Source organism: Eubalaena glacialis, chromosome 14 (genome assembly GCF_028564815.1).
Source record: "Eubalaena glacialis isolate mEubGla1 chromosome 14, mEubGla1.1.hap2.+ XY, whole genome shotgun sequence".
Classification (NCBI taxonomy): Eukaryota; Metazoa; Chordata; class Mammalia; order Artiodactyla; family Balaenidae; genus Eubalaena; species Eubalaena glacialis.
Window position 1 is genome coordinate 1,999,369 of NC_083729.1, and position 18,252 is coordinate 2,017,620.

Genomic DNA, 18,252 nt, shown 5'->3' on the forward strand with positions numbered 1-18,252 from the left:
AACACGTGGAGTCCTCCGTGTGCCAGGCACCGTCCTTGGCGCTGATGCAGGCGACAGCGCGCAGCCTGCATCCTGACGGGCCCCTGCCCGGAGGGAGCTCAGGCTACGGAGAAAGACGCAGGAGCACGAACGCAGAGAGGGCAGGGTCAGGAGGTGGTGACGGCTGTGACGAGATAAAAGTGGGTAAAATGACAGAAAGGCGTGAGTGGGGTCGGAGCAGTGATCATTCCGGAGACAGCGGCTGGGAAGGACCTCTCTGAGGAGGCGACGCTGAGCCCAGGGGAGCTGAGCGCTGCAGGTCACGGGGCGGCCCCTCCGGGTCAGGTCAGGGCCTGTGTCCCCACAGGGCGACACCGGGGAGTCAGGCCCAGAAGAGTCGGGGGGGGACGTGACACCAGCCCCTTCACTGCCTTATCTACAGCCACGCAAAGTACCGCATTCCAGAGACCCTGCCACGGAGCCATCGGCACAACCAGAAATGTCACCTCCTTTTCAGGAATGGAGACCTGATCTACATAAACAGGTGACTTTCCAGTGACCCTACGGCCACCTCGGGGAAGGTGAGCACAAGAGACCCACCGTGCACTAGCTGACCCTGCTTGCTGCGATGCAGACGTGGGAGCCGTCCACCCCATGCCCCCGCCGTCCCAGAACAGGAGAGGCTGAGGGGCCCTGAGGACGGGAGCCCCACGCCTCTGCCTGTCAGCGCAGCCACGACCCCAGGGCACCGGGACCGTGTGGCGTTCCTGGACACTCCCGTCTGGCCGGCAGCGGCCGATGGTCAGAGCATCTGGGAGCCCCTCTCCTGGAACTGCTCTCCGCACAAATAATAAGCCAAAAAGGAAAGCAAGCAAGTGAACACAAAAAACCCACTGCCTCGTGTCTGACCACAGACAGTGTCCTTCACCTCCACGGATCCACCAGACTTAAATCTCCAAAACTCACATTCCCTGTCTAATGATGAAACTTTGACACCACGGAGGATGCTTAAGAGAACGTGCACGACTGCCCCACGTGCCGATGAGGATGCCGAGACTGGACCCGCACCCACGGCTGGCACGACCCCTCCAGAGCAGGGCGCGGCCGTTTCCACCAAACTAAGCCCTGCGCCGCATGGCCCAGCAGCTGCCCCCAGGCACCTGGCCAGGAGAGTGGAGACCCAGGTGCGCAGGGTACTGTTCAGAGGCTCTCTACGCACAACAGCCCGAAGCCGGGGACCCAGACGCGCCACAGGGGAACACTTACACGGACTGTGTCCACCCCACCCGGAGTCCTACTCAGGGTAAGAAGGAAGGAGGGACGATGATGCAAAAGCCGCCATCAGATGCACGCGGCGTGACTCCACGTGCAGAATGCTCTCCCAGTGACGGCGCACCGGGTGGCGCAGGCTCACAGCGGCCAGGGATGAAGGGCGGGGCGTGGGGGGGCGGCGGTGGCCGTAACCAGGCGGCCCGAGCGATCCTGGTTCCGGGTCCCGACCGTGGTGGTGACCACACAGACCGACACGTGTGATGAGATGCAGGGAGCTCAGGGCACACACAGGCGTGGGTGCGGAACACGTGAACCTGCATGGGGCTGTGGGCTGCCTCGACGGCAGCGGTGCACGGCCCCCGCTGGGGGAGACGGGCGGGCACGCAGGGTCTCTCTGAGCTGTTGGTACAACCGCACCTGCCGCCACAGGTGAAAAGGTCAAAGACACAGAGCGAAGCAATGGACAACAAACAAGACTTGAAGAAGTACTTTGAACAAGAGCAGCAAACTGGGAATCACAGCGTTCCGAGGTGACTCTGAGGAGGATGGGTTTAAATATCGACACTTACCTCCGGACACGCTCCCTTTCACAGCTGAGAGCACAGGTGTACTACCTCCACCGCCGACGCCGCCCGTGGGCAGGCGCGGCCTGCTCCCCCTACGACGGCAGCTTTGATGGAGCATTTGGGCCTGGGGGGGAGCGGGGAGCAGACGACGGCCCCTCCCTTAGCCCCTCGTCCCCTCGTCCACAGGGGGCAGGTCCCCTCCCTGCACTCACCCCTCTCTGCACTCACCAAAGACATGGACGCCGCCTGTATATGCCGGCCTCGCCCGAAATGACTGCGGGTCTGCACTGTCTCACTCACCCGTTCCCCAGTGCCGGGGTGGCTCCTGGAACAGACACATGTGCACGCACACATGCACACACGTGTGCACAGACATATGTGCACACACTCTTGCACTCACACACACACGTGCAAATGTTTGCTGGGGAAACAGGGCTGCCACCTGAGACGTGGGCTCTGAACAGCTCTGTGTGGTTTGCAGCGCTGTTCTGCACCCATGGGTCGTTTCTCAGGGGGCAGGACAACCCCTTCTGTGCAGACGGCCAGACTCCTGGGAAAAAGCAACAAGCCCGACCTGGCGCCTGCTAACCACCTCCACACACAGACCGACAGACGGAGGCCCCCCAGGGCCCTGGCCACACAGGCCCCCAGCTCTGCTCCCCCGCCCTCCCCACCTCCAAACGCAGCTGACGGTGGGGACCAGGATAAGTGCCAGCTCCAAATGTCACCTCCTCAGAGACTCCGTCATCAATTCCTCTAGTAAAACTCAGGGACTCTCTCCTCGGGGGGCCCACGGCACACGGTTCATAACGACTCCAGCGTGGTCCCCACCTGCCCTGGGTCTCGGTTAGATGTTTACACCACGGCCTCCCCGAGAGATCGTGACTCCTCGAGGCCAGGTCCCCTGACCCAGCACCCTGGGTCCCTGGAGCCTGGCAGGCGTGTGCAGCAGGTGCTTAATAAACACCTGCTGGATTAAATTTGTTTAATTGGTAGGGGTGACTAAGAAGTGACTACACGGAGGCTCTTTCTCATGCACATGCACACACACGGACACACACGTGCACACACACGCACACACACACGGACACACACACGCACACGCACACGCACGCACACACACGCACACACATATGGACACATGCACACACACATGCACACACACGGACACACACGCACGCACACACATGGACACACACGCACACGCACACACACATGGACACACACACATGCACACACGCGCACGCACACACACACGCGCGAGTGTGACCGTATTAAGCAAAACAATTACCACTGTAACCGTAAACACCCATAACAAGGGTACGTTCCCACGGTCCCTTCTAGAAAGCACGGCTTCTTGAGTTTGCCAAGGCTTCGGCGACTCGGTGACTCATGTGAGCCGTGAGTGTTGTGAGGGGGGTCCATGCGTCACCACGGAGGGCACAGCAATCCCGCCGTCGCGGCACGCGGGCGGCCAGGGGCCTGGGAGCCCTAAGGGATGGCGGCGGCGTCTCTCCGTCCTGAGACCGCACAGGACATTTGGGGAAATAAATGCAGGACGAAGCCTCGGAGGGCTGGGGGCACAGCACGACCTGCACACGGGGCATCCACACTTGGTCCACAGAAGAAGACATCATAAGCCTTCGACCCAAGGTAACAAATAAGTTAATTTATGCATAGGATTGCTGACTGAAGGTGTATTCATGAGGTAAAAAGCAATGCAGAGCTTAAGTGCTGTACGGCACCTGACTGCCATCCTCCCGGCAGGTAACCGGCAAGACTGACTTTAGAAGAAAAGGATCTGGATGCAGCTTTTCTCAGTACATGTGCAGCAGGGTCTCCATAGATTTGTCTCATCTGGGAAACAACTGGCACTAAAGAGAGAGCGGAAGCAAGCAAGCAAGTTATGCCATCTTCTTCAAAGAGCAGAGAGGCCTCTGTGGTGGGGACCTGCCTCCAAGCCTGCCTGGGCACGCAGGGGCGGAACCTACCAGGTGGTGCTGCCGTGGGCCGCGGGGCCCAGGTGACAGAGCAGCTCCAGGGCGTGTGCAGGGCTCGCTGCATCCTCCGGGGACTCGTGGCCGCCCGGCTCCAGCTCCGCTGGCATCCTCCACACCGCGGCGCACGTCACGACTTTGCCGTCTGCAGCTGAGGGACAAGGGAGACGTGAGCAGAGCGTGGCCGCCCGCCCTGCAGACGGCACCCGCACACGCAGCCCCGGGCCCGCACCCCTGCCCCTCGAAAGGCCGACCAGGCGGGCGGCTCCAGCCCCTGCTCCCCTGCCCTGTTCCAACACATCATCCTGCTTTAGAAGAAAATTTCATTTCCTCAAAATCGATTTCCTCCTGTTCTTCTTCAACAGTTCTTCAAAAAAGGGAGTGAAATGAAGGTGGGGCGCAGCTAAAGATATAATCACCACGGGCGCAGCTGGGGTCTAAGCGGCATTCAATGGATTTTCCTTGAAAGCTCTGTGAGGGCACCTGGCACAGGGGCTGAGTGCCCTGCGCACGCTGCGTTCACACGTACGTGCCAAATGGTGTCAGTGGTGGCGCAGGCCCCCGTCCACTGAGGGGATGAGTGCGGGCCGGATGGCACAGGCTAATCCCTGGTGGAGAGCAGTCCGGCGCCCGATGGTGACGCGAAGCCACTTTGTGGTCAGAGGCACTGAGCACAGACAAGAGAGGTGGGTCACCTCTTTTCAGGAGCCTGTCTGGCTCTAGGTCTCTGCCCTCTAAACAATTTTTCTTTTTTAAAATAATTTTTCAGTAAGACACAAAATAAGATGAAAAGACAAAACAAAAAGACACAGATTTAACATTATGTGTGATTAAAAACTGAATCATAAATTCCTAAATGTAAACACTTTCGAAATTTGCTTTGCATTTAGTTCTAAACGGCATATGTGCTAAACACCTTCCCCTCTAAAAATGGTCTTTAATAAATGATAATAAAACAATGAACAGGCTTCAGCATTAAATCGTCAATTGGTATCGTGAAGAATATGAAAGAATTGTAGAAAAAGAAAGAATACCCCAAGAAATAAGAAAAAAACCCCAAAAAAACAAAGGACCTTAGAGTACATTTGAAAACGTCCCACTTCTCATTAGATACATGGTCCTCCAATCTAAACACCAACTAATCAACCAAGAAATACAGCGGTGAACACAACGGGCAAAATGCCTGGCTCCCCAGGTACTATTATCATAATACCGTTATTACCCATGATCAAATCGCCAGTAGAAGGATGAGGGTTTCACCCAAGGCTTTCTGATCCCAATCTCAGGGCTCAGGCCACGCACCTCATTGGCTCTGAGAGAGTATGGAATTGCAGCTTAAAGAAAAAAGAATCATGTATATTACATATAAACTTAATGTTAACACATCCACCTTTAACCATGAAAAAGTAGTGCACGACAGTTTCTGTCTACGAGAGAAATTGATTTTTTTGCTGAGATTTTCAGTTCCACAGTCTTGCTGTAGAGCCCATGGGATTGGCAGTGGAACTCCTGAAACAGGAGAACAACTAACTGAACAGACAGTTGGCAACTTTAAGCTGGAAAGAATAAGCAAATGCCCGAAACATTCACCCAGCAGAGGCACAGATTATACTAATCTCCCTAAATGACAGAAAAAAGAAATTCCTAATCTGAAAAGTGATGGGACTGATAACATGAGAACTGAACTGTGGCTGCACTGCACAACATGACAGAAGATGACACAGCAGAAATAGCTACTCTGCGGGAAGCAACTAGTGTGCGGGAAACAACTAGTGTGCAGGAAGCAACTAGTATGCGGGAAGCAGCTAGTGTGCAGGAAGCAGCTAGTGTGCGGGAAACTAGTGCGCGGGAGAAGCAACTAGTGGCAGATTTCCCACTGAACGGCTCCTTCTTCTGAGAATTCTGTGCAGGTGTCAGGAAAGTAACTCCTCCTGTAGCTGCCTGCTCACCCAGCAAACATAACTGCCGGGGGGTGAACAGTTAAATGCTTTCCTCTTGAGAAGAGGAATGAGACAAGAACGCTTCGTGCTACCACCTGTAGCTAATGTTACACCAGAGGTCCTAACTACTTCAGTAGGGCAAGAAAAAAAATAAAGATATGAGAACATGAAAAGAATAAAAATACTGTTACTTGCTAATGATTATATGTATAGAAAACTTAAGAAAATTTACACATATAGACATTAGAAATAAAACAGGGAATTTAGCAAAATTGCTAGACACAAGGGTGTATATAAAATTCGATTGGTATCTATAGATTAACAACAAAAATTTTGAAAACAAAATTTGAAAAACTATTAACAATCGAATTAAAAAATGAAATATCCAATAATATCTCAAACTAAAGAGGTGCTAAATGAAGAATACTGCTGAGAGAAAGCAAAGGCCTCAGTAAATGGAGGGGCATACCATGTTCAAGGATGGGAAGCTTCACTACTGTAAAGAGCCCTTGAACCCCAAAGTTCTAGATGGCTTTTTTTTTTCTTTTTTTGTTAGAAATCAACAACCTGATTCTGAAGTCCTAAAACTTACATGGAAACGTGAACCTCCCAAATGGCCAAGACAGTCATGCAGAAGAACAAAACTGGATGGTTTACAATCTGATATTAATTTACTGCTGATACACAGATAGATAAATATCCCAGAAAAAGAAAATGGAATCCAGAAATAGACCTTACAGAGATGGTCGCCTGATTTACAACAAAATGCCATTTACTGGAGTGGACAAAGGATGGTCTTTTCAATAAAAGATGCTGGATCAATTTTATCAATATATCCACATGAAAAAAACGAGCTGCATTCTACCTCACAACACACCCAAAAACTACCTTCAGATAGACTGAAGATCAAAATGAGAAAGATAAAATCATACAAATCTTTTCTAGACTACATAGTAGAATATCCTCATAACTCTGGAATAAGCAAAGATTTCTTAATCAAGGCAGAAAAAACACTAATCACAAAGGAAAAGACCGATAACACTACTTTATAATTAAGAACGTCTATTCACCAAAAGACATTGGCCTTCATCAAAATTAAAAACTGCTGCTCTTGGAAAGACACTGCTTTAAAAATGAAGCAAAACTTGAAGAAAATATTCAGAATACATATGTCTGTATCCAGATAAAGGGCTTGTATCCAGAATATATAAAGAACTCCTACAACTTAATGATAAGACAAATAACCCAGTTTTTAAAAGTGGGCAGAAGACTGAATCAGACATTTCACAAAAGAAAACATATGAACGGTCAACAAGCACCAGAAAAGATGCTCAACATCAACAGTAACTGGAGAAATGCAAAACAAAACCAAAATGAGATACACTACATACCTGCCAGAACGGCTAAAATTTAATGTAAAAAAGATCAACACCACCAAGTACTGGCAAAGATGTGGAGCAACCAGATCCCTCAAACGATTGCTGGAAAGAGCGTAAAATAGTACAAACACTTTGACGGTTGGACATCCACATACCAGGTGACCAGCAATTCCACTCTCAGGAGAGGCTGTCACGACGCGTGGCCTGTTGGTAACGGGCTTTGTGGCCGCTCTCTGACTCCAGCAGTTAAACCTGGCCCCAAAGCAAGAGTGGCCTGGTGATGGTATGTATGTAACTGCCAGAAGCCAGGGGGCAGCAATTAGCCTAATGACCGACCAGGCCAGGTTACCAGCCAAGGAAGGCCAACTGGCCAATAGACAACAGGAGACAGTGCTGCAAGGAGCGAAACAGATGGCCCTCCGACCCAGCCCTGGCTGCCCGTACACGCAGGCAGGAGTCCACACGACTGCAGAAGGAAACAAGAGTGAGCGAGCAGGAGGCTGAGGGGAGTAACCCCACTAAAAGTCGTGATCCTTTACCCAGGCCTGGTCTGAGCCAGTTTCAGACACGGGACCCACTGTCGGAAATATGGCCGGATGCCCAGCAGTCAGAGCCCCACAACACCAGGGCAGGTATGTACTGAGATGATTCCCCAAGTCTTCGCCCAGGGACCTCGTGCTGCTTACTTGGTGATCACACGCCGGGCACAGGGCCACACCCTGGCAGTTCAAGGTCCACTGAACCCAAAGCGTCCCATGTCCCCCTGTTAGACTGGGGACATTTGGGGGCCAGGCAACAAATGGACAAAGCCAGGTCACAGCAGACCCAGTGGGCCTGAAGACCCACCCGCACATATGTCATTTCCATGGACATGACATAGCAGTGGGTAGAACACCCAATGCCCCGTGGCCTGTGCGGTCAGGGGGTGGAAGCCTCAGAAAGTGCCTCCCACCCCATCAAAGGGCGGCAGAGACATGCGCCGACTTTAAGGATCCAGGGCGTGGAGCACCGGGGCCCTGTTTAATCCGCTCTCTGGCCTCTGCAGAAAGCCCGTGGGCCCTGGCGGGCAAGCGCAGACGGCCATCAGCCCAGCGACGAGGGAGCCCTACCTGCTCACGGCTTCCCTCGGCCTCAAGGACAGGACCTGTGGACGCTGCCCCGAACGCTCTCTCCTGCCCCAGAGAACAAAGAGGCCTGGGAACCGCCTGCGCCTCTGTGAGGAGGAACCTGGGTGTGTTTCGCCAGAGCTGCGCTGGTGCCCCGCTCGCTCCACCCTCCACGGCCGGGAACGCTGGGCCCGCCCAGCCACGAGGGGACGCGGTGGCCACCTGCCAGCGGGGTAAGGGCCAGAGGGCTCTCAGCAAGGTCGGGCTGGGACACACGTTTGGGGGACCTGCTGGTGTGGAAGATGGTGGCAGAAACGGCAGAGCATCGGCTTCACGGAGGGACCCCAGGCTTCCAGCGAGTCACATGCCTTTTGAAAAACTGCTCCGACCGTGTTTCTGGGCCCTGATGTATGGACTACAGGGCACCAACTGACCGAGCATCACTCCTGCAAGAGCTCAGTCGTACCCACCAGGGCACAGGGCCAGGCAGGCCCCGAGGGCACAGACCACAGAACACACATGCCCCGCCAGCGCCCGCCTGCGTCCACACCGATGGCCAACTGGCTGCAGGGGGAGAAAGAGCCTGAGCGGGTTTACAGAAGGGTGGGCTTGGGCGGGCACAGCCCACTATGGGCAGTGGCTACAAAGCAGCTGCCCTCAGGGCGGCTGGGAAAACGATGGTGGGGTGGGCGACACACAGAGCCGCCCTGCCCCTCCTCTCTGTGTGCACCCGAGGCCGGAGGCCAACCGGTCAGAAGCCCCCAAGAGAAAGACTGGAAGACTCTGAGGCATGGAGCCGAATCCGACACAGACGCTGCCCACGAGGATGCAAAACACGATCAAATGGTTAAGTAATACAAGGTCAAGATCGGCAAGTGCTTTGAGAGATCCAGGTGAGGTGCTAAAGGAAGGAGACGCCTTCCCTGAGGGGGGAGGAACAAAGGAAAGGGTGTTGGGAAGAGGAGCTACTTGGCCTCAGCCCCAAGGAGGGTTTGGGCACATGGAAATGGACACAGAGGCGTTCTGAAGCAGGATTAAGGGCCCAGGGACCTCGGAGGATGGAGAATGGCCAACGGTTCTACTTAGGATACGGTAAAGGTGAATTAAAGCTGGGAGAAATGAGGTTTGAAGCCCTCTGAGGGCCAGACCAGGAAGGGCCTTGAGGACAGATGAGGCGTGTGGAGGGTCTGCTCCAGATACCGGGTGGAGGCTGGCGGTTCTGAATCGGGACACAAGCGCCTGGCAGAAGGCAGGAATTCAGTCAGTGCAAGGTACAAGGTGAGTCTGAAGCCCCTCACTGGAAAATGTACACGCTAGAAGTTATCCTGAGGAAGACCAGAAAGTTACCGAGTTCGGTGCCCACGGGCGGTGCCTGCCAACGTCACCTACCCTAGAAATGGGCAAACCTGCAAAACACGCTGCATCAGGGTGTGCCTTTGGTCCTAGGAATACGGTAGGCATTATCAGAAACTCTCCAAATGCTCAGAGGCAGAGGAAATGGAAGGTAAACAGTACTAAATGAGAAACGCTGGAGGTATACCCATCGAGACATGCAAATTGGCTCTGAAACTCTAAGGATTTCCATATCTATATGAATCTCAACAGCATTCAACACACATCCACCAGCTATCAAAGAAACTAAGGTGGTTTTAAGAAGGAAAACCCTATCTTTAGAAGGAAAATGCTGTAATAACCACTGAGGCATTCTTCTTTTATCTCTGTTTTCAAAGCTATCCTGAAGTTAGGACCTGCAATGTAACCGCCAGAACTACTGCTCCGGTGACCAGGAGCCCCCAGAGGGCAGCGCCTGCCTCCGAACAAGCCCAGCTTCCACACAGCAGATTCAGACCCCAGGACGTCCGCGGGAAGGGAACTCCGCACCATGCCTCTGCATCCTACAGATGAGGAAACCGAGGCCTCCGGGACCTAACTGCCCTCCCCTGGCTCACACGGCTCATAAGCACCAGAGTCAGAAATAAGATGAAGCCTCCTGGGTCCAGAACAGCCCACTGCTCTGAAAGGGAAAATACGAGCCATGCCTTAAAGGCCAATTTGATGCCAGTCTATCTTTTACACGTAACACACGAGCTAAAGGCACTTCGTGAGATAAAAAGATAATCGGGCAAACGAGTGGAAAAGGCGTACGTGAGGCTGCCCAGTGTGCCCACGCAGCGTGCGGACTGCTGCAGGGATGTCGAGTCCAGGGCTCAGGGGACTCAGAGGAGATCAGAGCCTTTGTAAGTCTCAGCAGCCGCGCCGGTCGGCTCGGCTCAAGGGCTAGCGGTGCCTGGCTGGGGACACAGTCTGATCCCCAGCTGGAGGGGAGGGGCTGCCGCAGGTGCTGCAGCTCAGAATCCCAGGCTCTCTTTAGAGACTTCAGCCGGCTCTGAGTCTGACACAGGCTGAGCAGGGTGAATGAGGCAGAATCCAGCTCCACGAGGCAACCAAGCAACCGCGGGACCAGGCATAACTCGGCCTGCCCGCCAGTGAGCCCGGAGACGCGCCCCAAGGCCCGCCTGTAACAGCCTCAGCCTTCTAGGTGCTTGAGGAAAGAGTCCTGTGTGAACTGCATGAACTACACCGCCCGGCGGCGCAGGAAGGCGCCTGCAGTGAGGGACAAAGGAGAGAGAGGTGCCTCACCCCAGCACTAGTGCAGGAGCCCCTCGCAGGGGAGACGCCATCGCAGGGACAGGATGGGGAGGGGGCACCGGCCGTGAGCTCCACAGACAGGGTGGGCCCAGGAAGGAAGCACGCTAGCCCGGGGGCTCCAGCCTCGGAGAAAAGAGAGAGGAGATCTGGGCGGGTCCTCAAGCGCCCCTGACCTGTGTGACCAGCCAACTCGGGTCTGGGTGGAGCCTGCCCTGAGTCCCCACGGTGAAGAGTCACAGCCGCTCACTCGGTTCCTGAGACAGTTCACAGACCAGGGCCCCTGCCTTTAGGGAAACCCAGGTCCCCCTGGGGAAAGACCCGATAGCACTGCCACGAGAATATACTGTAACTTTTCCTCAAAGCCTTCCCCCAAAGAAGCCAGGCGCCTTCCAGGACAGCTGTGCCACGAGGAAAGGGCCCCGTGAGAGCTGACGGAGCCCCCAGGCTCAGCACACCCTCCGTCTAGCCGTCAGACCTATGGGGTGGCGGCCAAGCCCCCCCCCCCGCGAAGGGCCAGCGGGGCCAGCGGGCACAGCGGGCACAGCTCCTGAAGGGGTACTGGGGAAGGCAGGGGGCAGGACCCCACCCCAGGGGCAGCGGAGCCAGTGGGAGACGTCCCCACTCATCAAAACAGGAGCCAGAGGCAGCATCACACATGGGCGTCGGAGAGCCCAGATGGCCCTGACCTTGGGAAAGAGCTGGCACACGGAGCGTGCTCCCGTCCGCACCAAACCCACAGGGCACCTGCGAGGAGGCAGCAGATGCCAGGACGGTGGCAGTGGATTGTCACAAAGCTCATCGGGCAGGTGACGCCAACTGCAGCCGCGATTCCGGTGTGCTGCCGTCACGGAGGCAAGACGACGCAGCCTCGGCTTCAGACTCGGGTATCGATGGAGGGTTTCTGCTCACAAGAGCAGCTTGGAAGGGTCACCAGCAGCCAGGCCCCATCGCCAGCAAAGACAGCGGCTCCCGGCCCCAGCACGGCCGCATCTGCTCTCGGGTCCTGAACCCACCGGAACTTCCTCCGGGGTGTGCACGCCCTGCCCGCCGGCCCAGTCGGGCCCGCCGCCTGTTTCTGCATGGCCCACGAGCTGAGGATGGGTTTGCATTTTAAAAGGGACACAAAGGGAGACAGGAAAAGCCTGAGAAAGGTCCGCACAGCCCACAAAGCTGGAAGGGTTACTACCGTGCCCCCATCTCAGCTCCCCAGGCGCCGGCCACAGCCTGCTCTGCGACAAACACGCAGCTCCTCGGGCACCCTCCTGTCGGCCTGCCCGGTTGGGGGTCTGGGGGCACTGCAGGGGGAAGGCTTCTGCAAAGGGTCCCGTGAGTGGCGCAGTGCCAGGGTGTCCAGGGAGCTCGACCCCGAGTGGGCCAGAACCCTTGTCCCCCTGGGGCCCTGCTGTCTCCGCCTGGTAATGACCTTTCAACGGCCTCCCAGACCAGAGCCCAGAGCCCAGAGCCCCGAGCCCAGAGCCCCGGCAGCCCACCCAGCTCTGGAAGGCCTCACACCCAGGCCAGCCTTCTGGTTCCTCCTTCAGGCCCCTGTGTGGCCCCTGCACCAGCCAGGACGGAACCAAGTGGGCACAAAGGCACAGGTTCCCACTCACGGCCCTCGTCCCAGAGCTCCAGCACAGCCCTGCCCTCCCGGCTCTGCTGGGATCACCCGCCCCATTATTCCTGAGACCACCAGAGACATTCACACCTGTGGCCCCAGCGCTGTCCAGACTCCCCCAGTCTCTCTGGCAGGCCCCCGCGGGCGGCGCTGGGGCCACCGCCGCCAGCCTCCTCCGAGTGACCGCAGGAACGCGCCCAGGCCACCTGCCTCTCGCCCCGCAGCCCCTGCCCACAGACCGCGCACTGGTGCCCAGCAGGGAGCAGGTCGGCCAGGCCCACCCTCCCTGACCGCCGACCCTGCGGCTCGGCCGGCTGCTCCCGCAGAGGCCTCTCCCTGCCCACCTCTAAGGGGGCGCCGGCTCTCCCTCCAGCGGGCCAGCTTCAGACCACGGAGAGTCTGCCCGTCTCGGAAACCCGACTTGTATAGACTAGGCTCCTTCCAGGGACCGCGCGCCCCAAGGCTGTGGCTGTGTGCCTGGGCCAGTGCCCCAAGAACTGCCGGCGCAGGGGGTCCTTGGGTTTAACCTTGACCCCCGACTGCAAACGCTCTGCCGTCAGAGCCTACGGACGGTCGCGGCTGCGGCGCAGGCGCCCGGCAGGGGTGCGCTCTGACGGGCTGGGGACAGGGCCAGCTGGCTGTGCGATGCTGTTGCCCGGGGAACGGCCACTGAAGTGTGTGCCCCTCCGCAGGCGCGGGAGCCCAGCTGGTGCCCATTACTGCTGTCGGGGTGGTGGGCCGGAGCCAGCTCCAGAAGCCTGGTCCTCCCACTGACAAGCAGGCTGATCTGGCGGCCTGGCTAATGAGCACAGCATCCCGCACCCACCCAATAAAGTGCAGAGCGGAGAGAAAGAACCATCTCAGGGACGCGCTCTTAGGAAACAATCCCTGCCAACTAGAAATGAGAGCGGAATGATAATCCTTTTTCCTTTTTCTTATTGTAAATGCTCCTCTTTCCTCTCTTTATTCTACTTTAAATGGCTCAAAATGCAGGAAGGGAAGCGGGGAATTCTGAAACACAAAAGTAAAAGACTCATTTAAAACATGTCTGCCTGATCATCAATCTTTTTTAAATGAACTGGCCACTATTTGGAAATTCTGGATCTTTCCACGAAACACACACACACAAAAGCTGCTTGGAAGGCTTGACAACATCTTACACATTTACAGCACTTTCCACGGGACAATCTCCAAGCGCTCAGATCTTTACAAATCCCGAAGGCGGCTGAAGTTGGTCTAACTGTGCCATTTTCATTTGCTGGAAAGCTCCTGAAAGGGAGGGCTGGGAAGCGGGCGGTGGCGGGTGTGTACGCGGTGGACCCCGATAACGTTCCCTCCTGGCACCTGGCCGGCACCCCACAACCCAGCTGCTGGACGAGGGGTAACGCGACAGAGAAACAAACGGCTGGAGCTGACAGACCCCAGTCCACCGACACGGTCTTGGGCAACGGGTCTGCACGCTCCCGCATCAGCCCTCGCTCTCCCTCCGCCTCGCCCGCCCCGTGCCCGAGGGTCGGTCATCCGCAATAGCTCCTTCCTGCCCTGCCTGCCCCCTTCCTCCACCCTGTCCTCCTCCCCCTCCCCTCCTCTCCCTCCTCCTCCTCTGTTTCCCGGCTTCCCCTTCCCCCGCTCCTCGGCGTGTGGCATCTTCAATCAGTGCTGCACATGGGAACCTGGTTCCTTCCCTGGAGCATCCTTCATGGCTGGGGGAGCCACCATGAGTGGTGAATAAAAGCGATGCCTGTCACCTCTGGGTGGGAGCTCTGTCCCCTGTACTGCAGGTGACACTCAGGTGGTGGCTTCCCTCGGCCTCGGCAGCAGGATGAGGAGACAGGAGCAGGGCCCAGCCAACCTGCAGGGACATTCACTGGAGCACAGGCGGCAGGAGGGAGGGAGAGAAAGGCAGCAAAGGGGGCGGGGGATGCAGCGGGACTCGAGGGCAGGAGCCCCTGCAATTCAGCCATGGAGGGACCAAGGAGCTGTGAAGGCCGTGGGAAAATCCCCAGCAACCCAGCACTTCTTCCAGAAGAAAAGCTCAAACAAGAACAAAAGATAAGTATGTACAGATTTTCAATACAGCTTTGTTTGTAAGAGAAAAACACTGAAAATAAATGTCCACCAAAGGCGAACTGGTTACATACAAGAGCCACTTCATACCACCACTGAAAAGGACCGAGGGGTGCACCCGCTCTCAGCTCTCTCGCCCCTGAACCCAGCGCCCGGGCACCAGGGAGCCAAGCAGCCATGTCGAGAGGCCACGCAGATGTTGCAGCCGCTCTGCTCAGTGTTCCCGGCCGAGGGCCAGAGTCAACCACTGCACGTGGGAGCAGATGGGCCTCGCGAGGACCCTGGCGCCATCCCTCCAGAAGCTCCAGGCGAACCCCAAGGGCACGTCGTAACTGCTGTCACCAGGTACACCTGTGTGTGAAGTCCACGTGCACCACTGACCCTGAAAACACCTCACCTGACACAGTTTCCACTCATCTCCATGGCAGAGCTGGATCTCAGAAAGCCCCAGGACAGGCGCACAGGAGGAGGGTGGTCCAGGAGGCCTTCCTGCCGGGGGCGTCCTGGGAACGTGGGAACACCAGGTGAGAGTCTGGAGCTGCCGTGGCTGTCAAGCTTCCAGGCGTGTCCTCTGAGAGGTCCTGTACTTTCACCTCACGGAGTGGGAAGCCCGTTCGTCAGCGCAGAGAAAAGGCAGTGTGCTCTGGAGGGCAGGGGTGCCCTGCATCGCCTCGCAGCCCCCAGGGCCCCTCGCAGGGCACAGGCACCACGTCCGTGTGCCCAGCAGCCCCGCGGCGGGTCACCCATCTCACATGCAGAGCGGAAACCAAAGCTCAGAGAGGGGTAGCCAGCCCAGGATACGGCCGAGGACACGGCCGAGGACACAGCCCAGGACACGGCCGAGGACACGGCCGAGGACACGGCAGCAGGGAGGAGCAGGCGGACCGCAGGCCTGACTCCAGAACAAAGCGCCCGACGCCAGGCACTGGGCCTGCTGAAGAGACACAGAGCTGCTCCCACGAAACGAAGCTCCACGTGGGCGCGGTGTCTAGGTAACGCCTGTCTTCCCAACACGAGAGACCTGCCCGGCACATGGCACGTGCTCAACGGTACTTGCTGGGTGGATGGACCGAGGGATGGACGGGTGGACATGTGCTCTGTGCCCGTCCCGCATGCGACCCACCCACCCATTCACTGTGTGCCCATCATCAGCCAGGCTCTCTGGTCTCCTAAGAGGAAGAGAAGACCAGGAAGGCCCTTCCCGCAGGGACAGCTCCAATCCGTCGCCTCCCTGACTCTGCTCGCGCCGGCTGTACCCACATGCCCCAGCCTCGAGGCTCCACAACATTATCTGCACCCTCAGGGCCACTCCTGAGACTGTTAGTCTCCTTTTCCCAGGAGTTGTTCCTGTGAAATCCTGGACACACAGCCTGTGCGGTTTAAGGACAGGACCTCGCTGGCTCCTAGAAGACCAGCAGCGTCCCCACCCAGGCTTTCTAACGCACTGGGGCTGTTCCCCCACCACCTGCAATGTGGGTTAGAGAGAGGATCTTGGGAGGTGAGTCTGGACAGGAGGAGCGGTGCTGGGGGAAAGGGAGTCCGCAGGAGAAGCGGGCCACGCGTGACCTGGATCCCTCACTGGAAACCAGGGACGTTCTTTTCCAAATGCTCTTCTACTTCAACTAAGGGACACAGAGGTCCTCTAAACTACAGACCACTATCTCACCCCAAAACAGAAAAGGAATTCAAACACTGAATCTGAAGCAGATTTGGGGACCCTTTAGTAGTTTCAGAAATTTTCACTAAAGTTACCCAACTCCTCCAAAAGTTACCATGGGATAAACAGACAGATGACCATGAAACACCGGATGTTACAGCTGAAAAAAGGTTTTTCAATAGTGGTCTGCTAGGGTGTTTGGAAAGTTCTTTTGCTTCTCTGACTGGCAGTATCGAGCAAATTACGGTCATTAATGATGCAGGAATACTACTATAAAAAACAAGACAATTACAAAGCCAGGCCATTGCTGTGGTCCTTGGAAGAACACATGCTGACTGGAGTCATCGCTGGGCAACAGGACCCGCCTCCCCTCCCCTCCCTCCCTCGGGCTCCTCAAGGGTCGCTCCTGGACCCATCAGCCAGTGCCGGGGTGGCAGACGCTTGACTTGAGTCCCAAGGCGCAGATCCCAGGGGACAGGACCGATCCTTCACTATCTCAGAGAAAAGCTTCCACTGAAGACAGGGTCAGACGCTGCAGGATGGCGGAGACACACCCACCTTGGGAGCCCGACCTCTAAAAGCAGACATCTTAACTCACACACACAACGCAGGGCCCCGCACTTACGGAACGTCTATGGGGAGGGGGCTTCTCAAAGGAGGGTCCAGGGCCTTCAGTTGGCTGTCCTCTCACAGGACGAGAGTGGCAGAGGGGTGGCCAGGAGGGACTCTCTCCAAAATGCACAGAGCGCGGCGTCACCTTGGCGCCACCCTCTGTGCAGGCTGGACATCGCCCCAGGCCACCGCGTCCCGGCACGCGGGCGGGAGGGCAGCCACCCTGCTGTGGTCACGGGGCTTCCCCCGGCCCCTCCACACCCACCGTCTCCCCTGATTAAAGGCAGCCCTCCAAACCCGCGACTCGCACACACTGCCCCGCTTCTGCAGTTTCAGCTGCCCACCTGCTCTCTCCTGCAGCAGGACTGGCTGGGCAGGGTGACAGGAGGCAGCCCCTCTGCTGCCCTCCCCCCGCCCCTCTGCTGCCCTACCCCCGCCTCCGCATGCCCACTGCTTTGCCTCTCTTCTCTGCCACTCCTCTGCCACTCTTGCCCTCTAGGAGGGTTACGTCCCAGACTGGAGTTTTAAACCAAAGGACGCCAGCCTCAGAGTGTCCTTTCCCTCTGTGCAGACGGGAGCGGGTTGACAAGACCCAGAGGTGACGCCTCCACAACCAATGGCGGGAACCGGGGCAGGAGACGCAGGGCCCAGGAGGCGGGCGAGGCCCACAGGCGGCCCTGGGTCCTCGCCTCCCCGGCCTGGGCACTTGGTGTAACAGGGAAGAACCCTCTGTCTTCTACCACAAGTTCATCATTAAAGGGCTGCTGCCTATGAGCTTAATATCCATGATGGCCCACCTCTGGGGACCCTGCCTCCCAGGCAATGAACGTTAAGCTAAAACACCCGTTTGGCTCCCAGGAAGCATCCTGCCCAGGCCCCCCTGTGAATGACGGCAGGAGCAAGAAAGTAACACCTCCCCTCCGGAGGCCGATGGGAACCAGGAAGTGTCCGACTTCACTCCCTCCCTTGCAGTATAAAAGGAGCCTGAATTCTAACGCAGGCAGGATGGATCTTTGGGGTACGAGCCCAGCATCTTCTCGGGTCGCTGGCTTGCCGAATCAAGCCGTTACTCCTCGCCCCGGTCCCTCACCTCTCGGCCACCGGCCTGTTGCGTGGCGAGCAGAGCGGGCTTGGGCTCGGTCACGGGCGGCACAGGAACCAGCCCGCCAGCTCCCCACCCTCGCCGCCGCCTCAGCTTCCCCATCCCCCGGCCGGCAGGCGCTGCAGGCCCAGGGCCTGTCCCCAGCCCAAGGCCAGGGCCTTGGCCCTGAACCCGCAGAGGTGCCCACCACACCCAGTGCTCACGGGCAGCCCGCCTGCCCTCCTGCAGCCCCACTGACCGGACGCGGGGCACACTTCCCGTCCAGCGCCGAACCCGCACCCTCGTCACCCAGGCTCCCAGGCGCCCCATCT

General features: G+C 57.2%; 1 protein-coding gene across 4 annotated transcripts in view; it reads right to left on the reverse strand.

The window, feature by feature from the left end:
* The window catches only part of EIPR1 (EARP complex and GARP complex interacting protein 1), an 88,283-nt gene that overhangs the window by 31,182 nt on the left and 38,849 nt on the right, over positions 1–18,252 (reverse strand). For 3 of the 4 annotated variants that reach the window (XM_061210666.1, XM_061210664.1, XM_061210665.1), the window contains one exon: positions 3,809–3,965. In XM_061210666.1, coding sequence (XP_061066649.1) covers positions 3,809–3,924 — 116 coding nt within the window. In that variant the 5' untranslated portion in view covers positions 3,925–3,965. Of the gene's footprint in view, positions 1–3,808; positions 3,966–4,343; positions 4,364–18,252 lie in introns of those variants that run through there. The other variant, XM_061210667.1, reaches the window with a different exon arrangement.